This window comes from Lineus longissimus, chromosome 14 (genome assembly GCF_910592395.1).
Source record: "Lineus longissimus chromosome 14, tnLinLong1.2, whole genome shotgun sequence".
NCBI classification, from domain to species: Eukaryota; Metazoa; Nemertea; class Pilidiophora; order Heteronemertea; family Lineidae; genus Lineus; species Lineus longissimus.
This window is the reverse complement of record NC_088321.1, coordinates 4497988-4509982: the sequence shown is the minus strand read 5'-3', so window position 1 is coordinate 4509982 and position 11995 is coordinate 4497988. Positions and strand designations below refer to the sequence as shown.

The 11995-nt window shown below is 41.2% G+C and overlaps 2 protein-coding genes across 2 annotated transcripts; one reads left to right on the top strand and one right to left on the bottom strand.

Moving 5' to 3' along the window:
* The first annotated feature begins 7046 nt into the window (after positions 1-7046).
* On the top strand, positions 7047-9613 carry LOC135499200 (uncharacterized). Its single transcript, XM_064789863.1, has 5 exons — positions 7047-7560; positions 8417-8524; positions 8709-8777; positions 8985-9119; positions 9405-9613. Exons 1-5 carry the CDS (start codon positions 7047-7049, stop codon positions 9611-9613), a joined length of 1035 nt encoding a protein of 344 aa, XP_064645933.1.
* A 1152-nt stretch (positions 9614-10765) lies between these two features.
* LOC135499199 (putative nuclease HARBI1) lies at positions 10766-11748 on the bottom strand. Its single transcript, XM_064789862.1, has 2 exons — positions 11598-11748; positions 10766-11280 (listed from the first exon to the last, which is right to left on the bottom strand). Exons 1-2 carry the CDS (start codon positions 11746-11748, stop codon positions 10766-10768), a joined length of 666 nt encoding a protein of 221 aa, XP_064645932.1.
* Between the last annotated feature and the right edge of the window lie 247 nt (positions 11749-11995).

Below are 11995 nucleotides of genomic sequence, written 5' to 3'. Positions count from 1 at the left end.
TTTTTCCGAGAAGCTCTCTCGTTCCATCTGGCCGCCTTCTAGATTTTTTCTCACAAAATAAACATGTATCAGGAAAAATACCAACATTTGATGCACCTTTGATTGAATTGTCATCAACCGAAGCTGTTGTTACAGAGCGCAACACCTTTGTTTTTCGGCCTCAAGTCTCATTATCATCAGATCTAGGATAAAACTGAGAGGCAACCGCTGTAAAGTTCTTGTAGCACTTGCTGTGGTACCCATCGGTATTGGCTGGACACTCTGGCAACGCATCAATTACTACCTTAAATTTTGAGGAGTGATAGTTTCTCATGTTCTTCCTTGCCTCCGCAGCACGCTGAACCACGGTCCACTTCTCTGCTTGCCACTTCTGTAACTTCGTAGCTTCGTTGGGTAGAATGTGTATCAGACAATTTGAAGGCACTGACTCAGCAGCAGGTGCGGCTGCTGTAAGGAAAAAAACAACATACTTGTCAAACTAATTAAATGATGAAACTGGGATGAAAATAAAACGAGCCACAGCTACATTTAGCTTTATTGGTCATATCCAACGGGAAAACCACAGAAACAAATATCCTACAAACCTTGGTCAGACGTAACTGTTGTCATTCTGTTTGTCAAGTTTGAAGGCACTGACTCAGCAGCAGGTGCGGCTGCTGTAAGGAGAAAACAACATACTTGTCAAACTACATGATGAAACTGGGATGAAAATAAAACGACTTGGAAACAAATACATTTAGCTTTATTCGTCATATCCAACGGGAAAGCCACAGAAACAAATATCCTACAAACCTTGGTCAGGCGTAACTGTTGTCATTCTGTTTGTCAAGTGAAGGGGATTTTTTGCATTTCCTGCAAGAAAGAACATATTATTAACGTAGGACAACCCTTCTAATAGCGAGAAATGAAAAATATTCATGAGTGCGACACGGAGCCGGCATCTATGATAATCTTAGTCAATTATCCCTTTTTGATATTATGAAACACTAAAATGGTGTTTGTTCATTGGAATGAATCTTCCATGTTGTCGATGCATGCAGGCAAAAGAATTCGATTTAACTAATCCTTACCTTGTATTTATCTCAGCTTTCAATCAGTGTTGCGAAAAATACATCGTTACGTAACTGATCACGACACTTTCCATCAGATTCCGATTTACCTCATGCCAAGGAAATTAAATATTGACTTGAACACCATCCCAGTAGCATTTCACCACTGCATTGATGTGGACACGTCCCTTGTGATACGGCCTGACACGTCTGATCTTATGATCAGAAGTAGGACTAAGAGATAGGACAGTAGGACAGTAGGCCTATTACTATTATAGGCATCTGTAGGTCCTGTTGCTATTCCATTAAAACAGGTTGGTGACTCACAAAATAACTAAAAATGTTTACAGAAAATGAAAATGAAAACTTATCATTTTATCATGAATGGTACTAGGCATTAAAAGAAGCGAGCTTCGTGTTTTACAGTGACCCCTTTGACCATAAAGAACCCTTCTTGTTCAGATATGCCAGGAAATTCCTTTTCTTGTGCTAGATTTTTATGATCAGGGGACACGTGTGATTCATTATTCTGAATTTCAGCGTTGTTCCTCCAAGTGTAATTGATACCCTTTTTTTACCCTTACCGCGGTCCTTCTTGATAAAAAATGCCAAGGTTTATCTTTTCTTGGGTTACATATTTATCATCAGTGTTATCATGGGATTCATTGGTGTAAATTTCAGATGTGTTCTTAAAACTGTAATTGTGACCCTTTTTGTCCCTTAAGGACCCTTCTTGTCTAAAACTGCCAGTACATTTATTTTCTTGTGTTACATTTTTGTAATCAGTGATAAAGTGGGATTAATTTGTGTGAGTTGCAGACTTGTTCTCAAAAGTGTAATTGATACCCTTTTGGGCCCTTATTGAGGGCCTTCTTGGGTACCCATCGCCCGTGATTTTTTTTTCTTGTGTGACATTTTATCATTCAGTGGTCAAAGTAGATGTTTAAAAAGACATTTCAGGCTTTGTTCTCCAAAGTGTAATTGAACATGCTGCTTGGGGGGTATTAAAGGGTTTACACAACCTTCAGACCAGGAATGTGACATGCAAGAAATCGTTTTTATACCATCACCAAACACTCTCAATGTAATAAGAACATCAAACCTTTCGTTCTCAATAGTGTAATTGAAACTGAGCTGGCTCTCGGTCTATAATATTGTCACTGGTTTTTCGAAATCCGCTTCAATGATGGCGGGAAAAATACAAATGTTATGACTATAGGATAAATCTGCCGCCCCCCCCCCCCCCCCCCCGATCATACCAAAATGTCCAGCCGGAATGAAAAGAACAATGTCTGTGGGCACGGGTGTGAAACCGCCCCCTGCTCGACAGAGACCGTCTCGCACGCGTACAGCTCCAGTGCGCTTGCATTGACGAAGGCCACATTGACTCGATCCCTCGTGGGGAATATCGCGCGAACTTGATTCGAAGAGTCATGTTATTTTGTTCCCTACCAATCCTCTCGATGGTCTGAATTTTGCGCACGTGTATTCAAAGTATTCTTCGAAACCAAAATCGTCATATTGCAATAGATGAATTAAAATCGCCCCGTTTTGTCGTAGGACATCAAAGGGGCAGTAAGTCTGAGTATTGAATCCCTCTGCCCGCAGTTGACAGATGATGCACTGAGGCATTTTTCTGAAAGAAGGAATACAAGTTTTCTTTCTGTTTTTGTTTTTGATAGCGAGAAGGGGCTATTAAAAGAGACGATTAATTGTTCAAAGGCGTGTCAGCTCCAGCAAGCTTCTTTAAGTGCTTCTAAAGTGTTTCGTTACAAACGTTGTTTTCTTATCGAGGAGTTAGTTTGTTTTAAGCTGCGCGCAGTTGTTTTATTTTCGTATTTCTTTGCCAAATATTTTTTGTAAAGGTAAAAAGCGACAAAATATAGTAGCGACTGTACGTCGCGTTGTCTAAAACAAGAAGATATCGCACTGCTTGGAAAATTACCTTGAATATTAACAATTCTCCCTTTGAATTTAAGCTTTCGTCTTTGCCGGCCGTGGTGTCAAACAAGAATGTATTTCTTTCAAAATGTGTTCATAAAGTTTCTTGACATTTTCGCTTTCAAGCCAAGCGCCTATCTTTTTTCGCAGATGCGAAGTAATGTGTAATTTCTTACTAACCCGGTAGGAAATGTCAGTAAACGTCGCGTAACATAACCGTCTTTAACTGTTTGGAAATATTTTTTGGAAAAGTGATAGATTTCAAACTTGTATTTTTCAAAAAATGAAGGCTCTATAAGGTCAAAGTGAAATATAACATGTTTGATGGAGCTAACTATTCTATCATTCATTCAGCTTTATTCAGATCATTCAGATTTTGTTATTGGTCAAGTGAAGCGCTGGTTGAGTAGCTCCTTGGCTCCTGCAAAGTTCTGAAATTTGTTCAACTTCTGGAAGAAGTAGAGGATTTAAATCAGGCCTTTACGTTTATGAATGTAGGTGGACTATTTTGAGAGTGGTGATTCAATTATGGAAGTTTGGACTTGGTGGCTGTCAGTGTTTTTAGTTTTGTTCCTGTCTGGGGTAGGCCATTCCTGGCAGGCCATTTCTACCCCATGTACAGTGGATATACATGTACATTACTCAGGACCTACTAACATTACAATCATGCCCATGTACAGTCCCAATGAACTCCGCTCACTGAACCCAATGCCTGGTAGAGTTGTCCTCTGAAGAGAACAGTTCTTATATCCTTAGTACCGGGCCAGGTTACATAATTGAAATAGGCAGGTGAGGTAATCAGTGAAATGGGCACGATTTTATTTTGTATTCGATGGATAATCCTATTGATAAAGGTGTGTCATTTATAATTGATCATGACATTGATCTATCTGTTATGTTATCATTTAGGCTAGACATCGCTAACCTTTGAAGTGTGGTGTTGGTTGGAACAGTGACAGAACATTCCCTTCTATTGTATTGTTGGAACTGTTCAGATCTATCGGTACAGTTGAACAGTTCTAGGTCTCAGCAGTTCTGGAACTACTCTAGACTCGATCTTGTAAGGACAGACAATACAACCCCAGTAAACCCACCCACTCCACGCGGTACTGAATAGGCGTTACTTTTCTTTTGTGTAGAGGGGCCTTGGACCAAAATCAATGTGTCCTATCAACCCTGCAGGTAACCACCACTCTTGGTCAAGTCCAACTCTCTGTGATGCAGATCAGAGTGGTAACCTGGAATAGTAGGCCAATTGTCATGGGCGAGTCTTCCGAATTCTTCACAATACTATTGCATTATGAAATTGATGAGGTTTATAGGCCAAGCTGACGTTTACTGGGTCATCTTCGTAAGCCGTTACTGTCATGTCATTTTTGGCCTGTACACTCTGGCTTGCTGTAGGCCTACATGTGCTGTCATGGATGTACCACCGCTAAGAAAGTGTCGACGTAGCTACGGTATCAGTGAAAAAAATCGGTATCTAACCGATTGTGAAGAGGCCTTGGCGAACGGAACAGTCCCCAGTAGTGATGAATTTGCAAATCATCACAGAATTCCGCCCTCCACCTTTCGGAAATGGGACCGAGAGGAGCTAGATGCCGTACTGTTCGAGAAAAATGGTAAAATTCGTAAAATACGAGAAATACGAAAATCATGTCGGAACATGGCCTGAAGTAGAAACTAATCTCCATGAGTGGTTCGTAGGTGAAAGGCAAAAGCGTCTGGTTGTGTCTGTCTCGGACCTCCAAGTAAAAGCACTTGATCTTTTCCAAACGTGGTGGGACAACTTGGCAGAAGACAGACGGAATGAAATTGTCCGTTCTAGACCGATTCGGCATGAATTCCACGCCTCAGCAGGTTGGGTGACCGATTTCATGAAGAGAAAGAACATTTCTTTTCGGAAGACTAATAAAAACACTACTACGATCCCTGCAGACGACGCAGCTAGAGTCGCGCAATTCAGAAATGATGTCGCTGGGGAAGTTGAACAGTTTCAGATACCAATGGGATTCTTTTTCAACATGGATGAAACTTTCTTGCTATTGGATTGTCGTCCTGTGTATACGAGACAAGACCACTAATGAATATTCATAGGTTGGAGGGTCGAGGCCTATCAATTAGACGAGTGCATGTTTTTAACTCTCAGGTACATATTTGGAGAGGTATTGAAAACATATTTGTTGTGGCAAGTCTACAGATATAAAGAAATTATTTGATGAAAAAATTAATTTCGAATTTTGCTAATTGGGTAATGTTTTGAGTTTTTTCTGCCAGTTGGCTGAAAAGAGTGGAAATATCAAAGTCTGTCTAATTTGTCGATTATCAAAAAATTTCCGTGGTCAACTACCAGTTTATTTTTCACCATTTACTTGCCCGACTGTCCGGAATAACATAATCTAAATTTCAGATTCACAACCGCACGCAGTATTTGATGCGTCGCGGTCAAACATTGACAATTTAACTGCTAAAAGGCTTAAAAAATCAATTGTGGTCTTGTCTAATACATGTGAAACCACAGGGGCGCAATCGGTCGTTATCCGGACATCTCGTGCAAATGCCAAGTTAGGTTGCACCGTTACATTGTGCATTGCTGCTACAGGAGTAAAACTTCCAGCTCACATAACATTTCCTCGTCGTGGATTTGTGAGGCAGATGGAGCAAGTTGCTCAGCAAGAACTGCCACATAATGTGAAAGTTACCACTTCTGATACTGGCTGGATGAGGCAAGACACCATTGAACACTGGACAGATACTGTTCTTGAGCCGCATGTGCAGGGAGAAAACTGCGATCAGTTCTTTATTATCGTGGACCGATACAGAGTTCATCTAACAGAGGTCTTTGGGAACGCAGTGATGGAACTGGGGGAATCATAGATTTGGTACCTGCGGGGTGTACCTCAATTGCACAGCCTTTAGATGTGTCTGTTATGGCATCGTTTAAGAAACATGCCAGGAAAGAATGGAAGGACTGGAAAAGTAGAAACACTAATGAACAGGGTGCCTGTGACCAGATTTCCTTAGTTAATGTGATCAACATTGTCAGTCGGGCATGGGAAGCAGTGGAGGTCCAGGTCGTCGTCAATGGCTTTGAGACGGCTTTTCGTCCAGACAACATTGACGACGGACCACTCCAATTACCTGCCGATGGCAATGATGATCAGGAGGATGGAATGGCATTCCTTGACCCTGAACATGAACTGGATTAGGCCTAGGTGGAAAGGACCCCAGATAGGACTTCATTGAAAATGTCAAATCGTATTTGCTGGGTCACCCTGTATGTTGAAATGTGGCTGGTTTTAGCCGTTCTACTCAATTAAACCAGTTAACCTCAGCAACAAACAGTACATGCGTGCTCTACAGAATCCAATTCAAGGTTTATTGTGTCCAGTCCCCAGGCCTCACAAAGCATTGTACACGCATGACATCACCGATGGGCTTTGCCGAAGAGAAACGCAGGCGGGCACATGCAGTGCAGTTGTGACGCCTAGACCTTAGTCCAGCGAATCATTGGCCCTTGTACATATAGGAATAGTAGAGCCTATTCAGTACCGCGTGGAGTAGGTGGGTTTACTGTATTGTCTGTATCCTAGTATTGTTTGTCCTTACAAGATCGAGTCTAGAGTATATTCCAGTCCACAACCAACCCAATGGCTGGGAGGAATGATCAAATGCCGTTCGAAGGGACTTGGGCTCATGAAGCAGCCTTTGTCGACTTCGGCACGATCCTACGAGGTTTGGGGTCCTTCTTCGATGGATTGCTGCCTTCACCCCGCATGCAAACGGATGAAAGATACCCGACGCCATATTTCCTGTTGGGATATGACACCATATCGCCCTGGGCCCGGTTGCTCAATCAGCGTTATGTTAACGTGGCGTTAGCAGCATTTTTCAGCGTTAAATCCTTAACGTGGCGTTTGCTAACTTAGCGTTAAATTTGGGTTGCCCAAAGTCATTTTAACGCCAGCGTTAGCTAACATTGCCTAAATGCTGGCGTTAGTCCGTTGCTAGGGAAATTACCCACAATGCAATCAAGTTCCTCCCAAATTTTCCAAGATGGCAGCCTCCAGTACTGAGAATTTTGTATCCGCACCAAAAATGAAAAAGAAGAGGGAAAGGGGGTCCAACTGGACCCCAGAAGTCACCATTCTGCTTGTGGAATTGGTTGAGGTCCAGTTGGAGATGCTTAGGGCAAAGTTTAGTAACGAAGTCAGTAAGAGCCTAAAGATGAATGTCTGGGATGATATTGCAATGAAGGTGTCAGCCCTGGGAACAACCAGAACTGCAACCCAGGTGAGGGAGAGGTGGAATTCGTTGGTTTCCAAGGCCAAGGAGGTGCATGGGCAGCGTCGACAACACATGGGCAAAACTGGTGGCGGGGCATGTATGGCGCCATTGAATACCATCACAGAGAAGATCATTGACATATTCAAAGATGATGCTAGCTTCAATGGTGTTGTTGATGGTTTTGAAACAACAATTGGCCAGCCTCAACCCCTGGATATGCCTTGCAAGAAGAGGAAGACAGTTGTTGACCCACATCATCATGGGGTGCAAGCCAGCACATCTGGTATGTGTTCATTATTTTACAACTTTTTTGATAAGTCAACCTTTATTTGGAGCTAGAAAGAAGTTTTCTAGTTCGTCTGCTTGTTTGGGAATCCCCAGCAAATGGGAAACTCCTCCAACTACGTCATTATTGGCACACTGCCAATGTACATGTTCAAAACGCATCCATGCTTGCCAAATCACACGATACCAAATATACCAACTTGCCACACCAAATATCCTCGTTTCCCCCGTAGAACACTGTTCAAACAAATGATCAACATCTTATAAACAGACTAAAATACAGACTTACTATAATGAACCATCTTTTTTTGTATCATAACTGTGAATAAATACAGATTTCATTTGGAAATTTGTGCAACATTCTCTAGCTTCTGGAAATGCTTGATGCGAACTGAGCATGCTCAGTGGGCACACATAAAATATGAAGTGCCATTTCAGATAAACTTTTTTACAGTGCAATACAATAACAAACAACTATCAAAGTACAGATAGTATAACACTTAATTAAAAACATACAGAAATACCAGTTTACAATACAGTGAAAATGAAAGCTTATAAAGGGAATAGTCAGCACATTTCACTGACGACTTTTATATAAAAATAGAAGTTTTGAAAATAGCATTATTTAGTATAGAGACTGCTTAATGTCGGTCATGTAGATCTAAAACATCTGAAAAATATTAACTACCCTTTAGAAAAGTTAATCTCTATAAATACTCAACTCTTAATACATTAATAGGTGGACAACTTGCAAAGAACTGAAATCATCTTCAACATGTTCAATTGTTGAAGAAGGAAGAGTAGACATTTTAAATAGTATTTACAATTTCTACAAAAAAACCCTCTCATTCCAGGAATACCTGCAGCAATTGGAGCAGGGCCAGGGAGAGTTTTCATACCACCACTTAAGCCCAGGAATGAGGAGCAAGTACCAGCCTCTGCCATTGTCATTGCTGAAATAGGTATGATTTAAATTATTGTGTTTTATTGGCAAGTTAGACCAACTGATGCATTCACTGTTTGAATTCTTTGTACTACAGTATCAGACTTTTAAAGTAGTGACAGAATACAAATTTTGATAAAATACCAACTGTTTTAATGCAGACTAAAATCATCTAGCTTGCTAATTTTCTGGTCGAATTTCAGGTCTGCCAACTTCTGGATATCCCAATGACGATATTGAAGAAGTCAAAACAAGCATGACTTATGAATCAGGTAATTGCTACATACACTATACATGGTTGCATTACAGATCTCCAGATGAAGGTTTAAAAATTCTCTTGAAAATTGTGACTAAACTCCCAACTAAGTTTCATGACATTATTTTTATGACATAAAACAAGCATTCATTTTCGAAATTAATTAACCAAGAATGAATAAAACCTTGTCTCTATTTAAACTTGCCAACTACCTGTATTTCAGATTATTTGGAACTGTACTCAGCTGGCCCCACACCCCCAAAATGTGTCATGACAATGAAGACAAAGACTAAGAAGGTGGTACCAGCGAAATCAAAATCCTCCAGGTCACAAGTGGGATCGGTAGGATTAGCATCAGGTTGGTATAGCTTTGCAAACCTTTACTGACAATATTCTATAGGCTACTTCTCACTTGATTAATTGCTATGCCTTAATATCTTAGTATTTGGTCAAGGTTCAGGTAATAATATAGACTAGTCTTCATTGATTTTTGGTGATATCAAAGAATGAATTACACATCAAGTAATATGATAATAATAAATGACTGAATTATAGGTAACAGCCATAGTATCACACAAATGTACTAAATGTTAGACAATGGTATGTGTACCTGATCGAAGATTCATATGTTGTCATTTTTCAGGCTCTAAAGTCAGCAGCCAAGACATTCGCGACCTTCAGTTGAAGGTGCTGCAAGCCACTTTGGAGGCGCAGGTAGCTGTGGCAGAGACCCAAAAAGTGCAACGGGAGGAAGCCAACACCCATATTGCACTGATGAAGGTCAAGATGGACTACTTACGCGAGAAAATGGAAGAGGAGGCCCTTCACAAATTTGTGAATTTTCAACTTTAAGGACTGCCAGGACTGTGTTAATGTGTAAAATATTAACATGTACATTACATTGTACATTACAGCATTATTATAAATGAAATTGTACATGTATTTATTATTAATGAAATGGTATAAAGATTCAAACTGAGCTTGCGCTGAATTAATTGCCAATTTCTAACTGGGGCTTAATTGAATTTAATCAGTTTACTCAGATAGCATTTTAAAAAGGCAAACTATAGGCATTGGTTAGGGGGTTAAATTGGTCATCTTCAGGTGACTAATGCCCGCCGTTCACGATCAAATTTAATTTGACCAAAAAGTTTGATCATGAACGACGGGAAATTGGATGAAATATGTTCCTAGGATAAAAATTGTTTTGGATAGAACCGGTCCTATTTATTTAGTACGATTCGGAAATATTGGATCGTGAGCGGCGGGATTGGATTTTTTCTGTACGATTAACCGTTTGAGTCAAAGTAGCCATTTCAATATTATCGGGCCATCAATCAATGAACACATCAATTAGATGGGGTTTTTTTCAGGTGTGACGCGCATTGGCGTTTTTAGTAACAATTAAAGCATGGTCTTTCACTATCCGAGCTGTCCAAATAGGTAGGCCTATTCATATACTGTACCGATCCTTTGTGAGCCGGGACAGCGACAAAGACAGTTAATAGTTATAATAATGAGTATTATGCGCCAAGAAATAATTCAGGTACACTTTATGCAAGCAACTCGCACCATACCTGCACACTCGGTCGAAACGCAGGCTTGTACCAAGATGGTTTGGACAAAAAATGCTGTAGATGTGTTGATCGAAGAGTAGAGGGCTCGCAACAATTGCAGTTATGGCTGCACATGCAACAGCTGCCACAATCAGTCTTGACTGCACGGGAGCCATATTGGAAAAGATTTGATGAAATAAATCCATCGTGCACGACGGGCGGCTGAACTAGAAAATTTGACACAAAAGTTTGACCAACAGATTTGACCAAAACATTTGATCGTGAACGGCGGGCATTATATACACAGCAAGGGCACTTGGTCATGTCAGATTCAGTATGAAGTATGGAATGGTTTTAACATACTGTGAGATATGAGAGACGATATAATTGGCTGCTTCGTCTATTAACTTTATATTGCCTCTACCTAGCTGCTGCCTATAGTTTACCTTTAGAAGTATTTGGTTGCCAGGTAATCCCTGTAAGGTCGTCCATTTTCTGGCCCATCATAATCGTCTCCACCATCACTATCACTGTCGCTATCAATGTCGTTATTCTCAAGATCACTGTTGTCACTCTCGTCCTCTGGGGGCTCCCGTTCTCCCCTCATGACTGCAATATTGTGCAACACTGTGCACGCCGACACAATCTTTACCACACGTTCAGGTTGCATGCGAACTTCGCCATGCAACACATGGAATCGCCGTTTGAGGACACCAAAGGCATGTTCAATGCGAACTCTTGTGCCACAGAGGGACTTGTTAAAGTGCTGCTCACGAGGTGTTGTAGGGTTGGGGTAGGGGGTGATGAGGAATGGCCTGCAAGGATAGCCACTATCTCCTAACATCATACCGTCCTCTCCTCTTGGGTTATTCGCTTCCATGTGGACGGAGAGGGCTGAGTTACGGAAAATGTAGCTGTCATGGGTAGCTCCAGGCCACTTTGCCACTATGTTTGTGAACTTTCCTGAAAATTTACACAACAATAAAGATACTACAGGAATCCTATTTCAAGTGGGAGTCAAAGTGGTTATAACATCACTGACTAGGAGAAAAATTCCCAACATACATTAAAATGCAGATAGTGCCCCCTTTAAACCATTGAATTAATACCAAGTTTGCACCCCCTATATCAGCACTGCATGAACTTGCATGACCTTCACCTCGGTCATAAACAAAGATGGCAGCTTCTGTCAAAACTTGTCAGAATTCAGGGTGAAAAATCGTAGTTATTTCATCCATTTCTGCAAGAAATAAAGGTTAGGTATGGTAATAAATACTTACCAGTGTGGTCAGAGACTGCCTGGATGTTTAGGCTGTGGTAGCCCTTGCGATTAACGAATGACGCTTCATAGTTTGGGACCCTTCCCTGCTGTTGAGGCTGCTGTGGATCATCATCATGTGGATCTTCCTCTGGCCGTGCTGCATTTGGCATTGGCTGTGCCTGCTGTGGTAGCTGCTATTCATCATCTGCTGGTGGTGGTGGTGGAGGTGGTGGTGCTTCTACTGGCAAGAGTGGCGCATTTGGGCATATAATCCTCACATGAGTGCCGTCTATGCAGCCGAGTACTCTTGGGAAGCCTGAGATGTTGTAGAAACCCATCTGTACTTTACGCCGCTCTTCGACTTGGATTGGCCATTTTATAAATTCATCCCTCCGGCGGTGTAACGCAGCACTAACA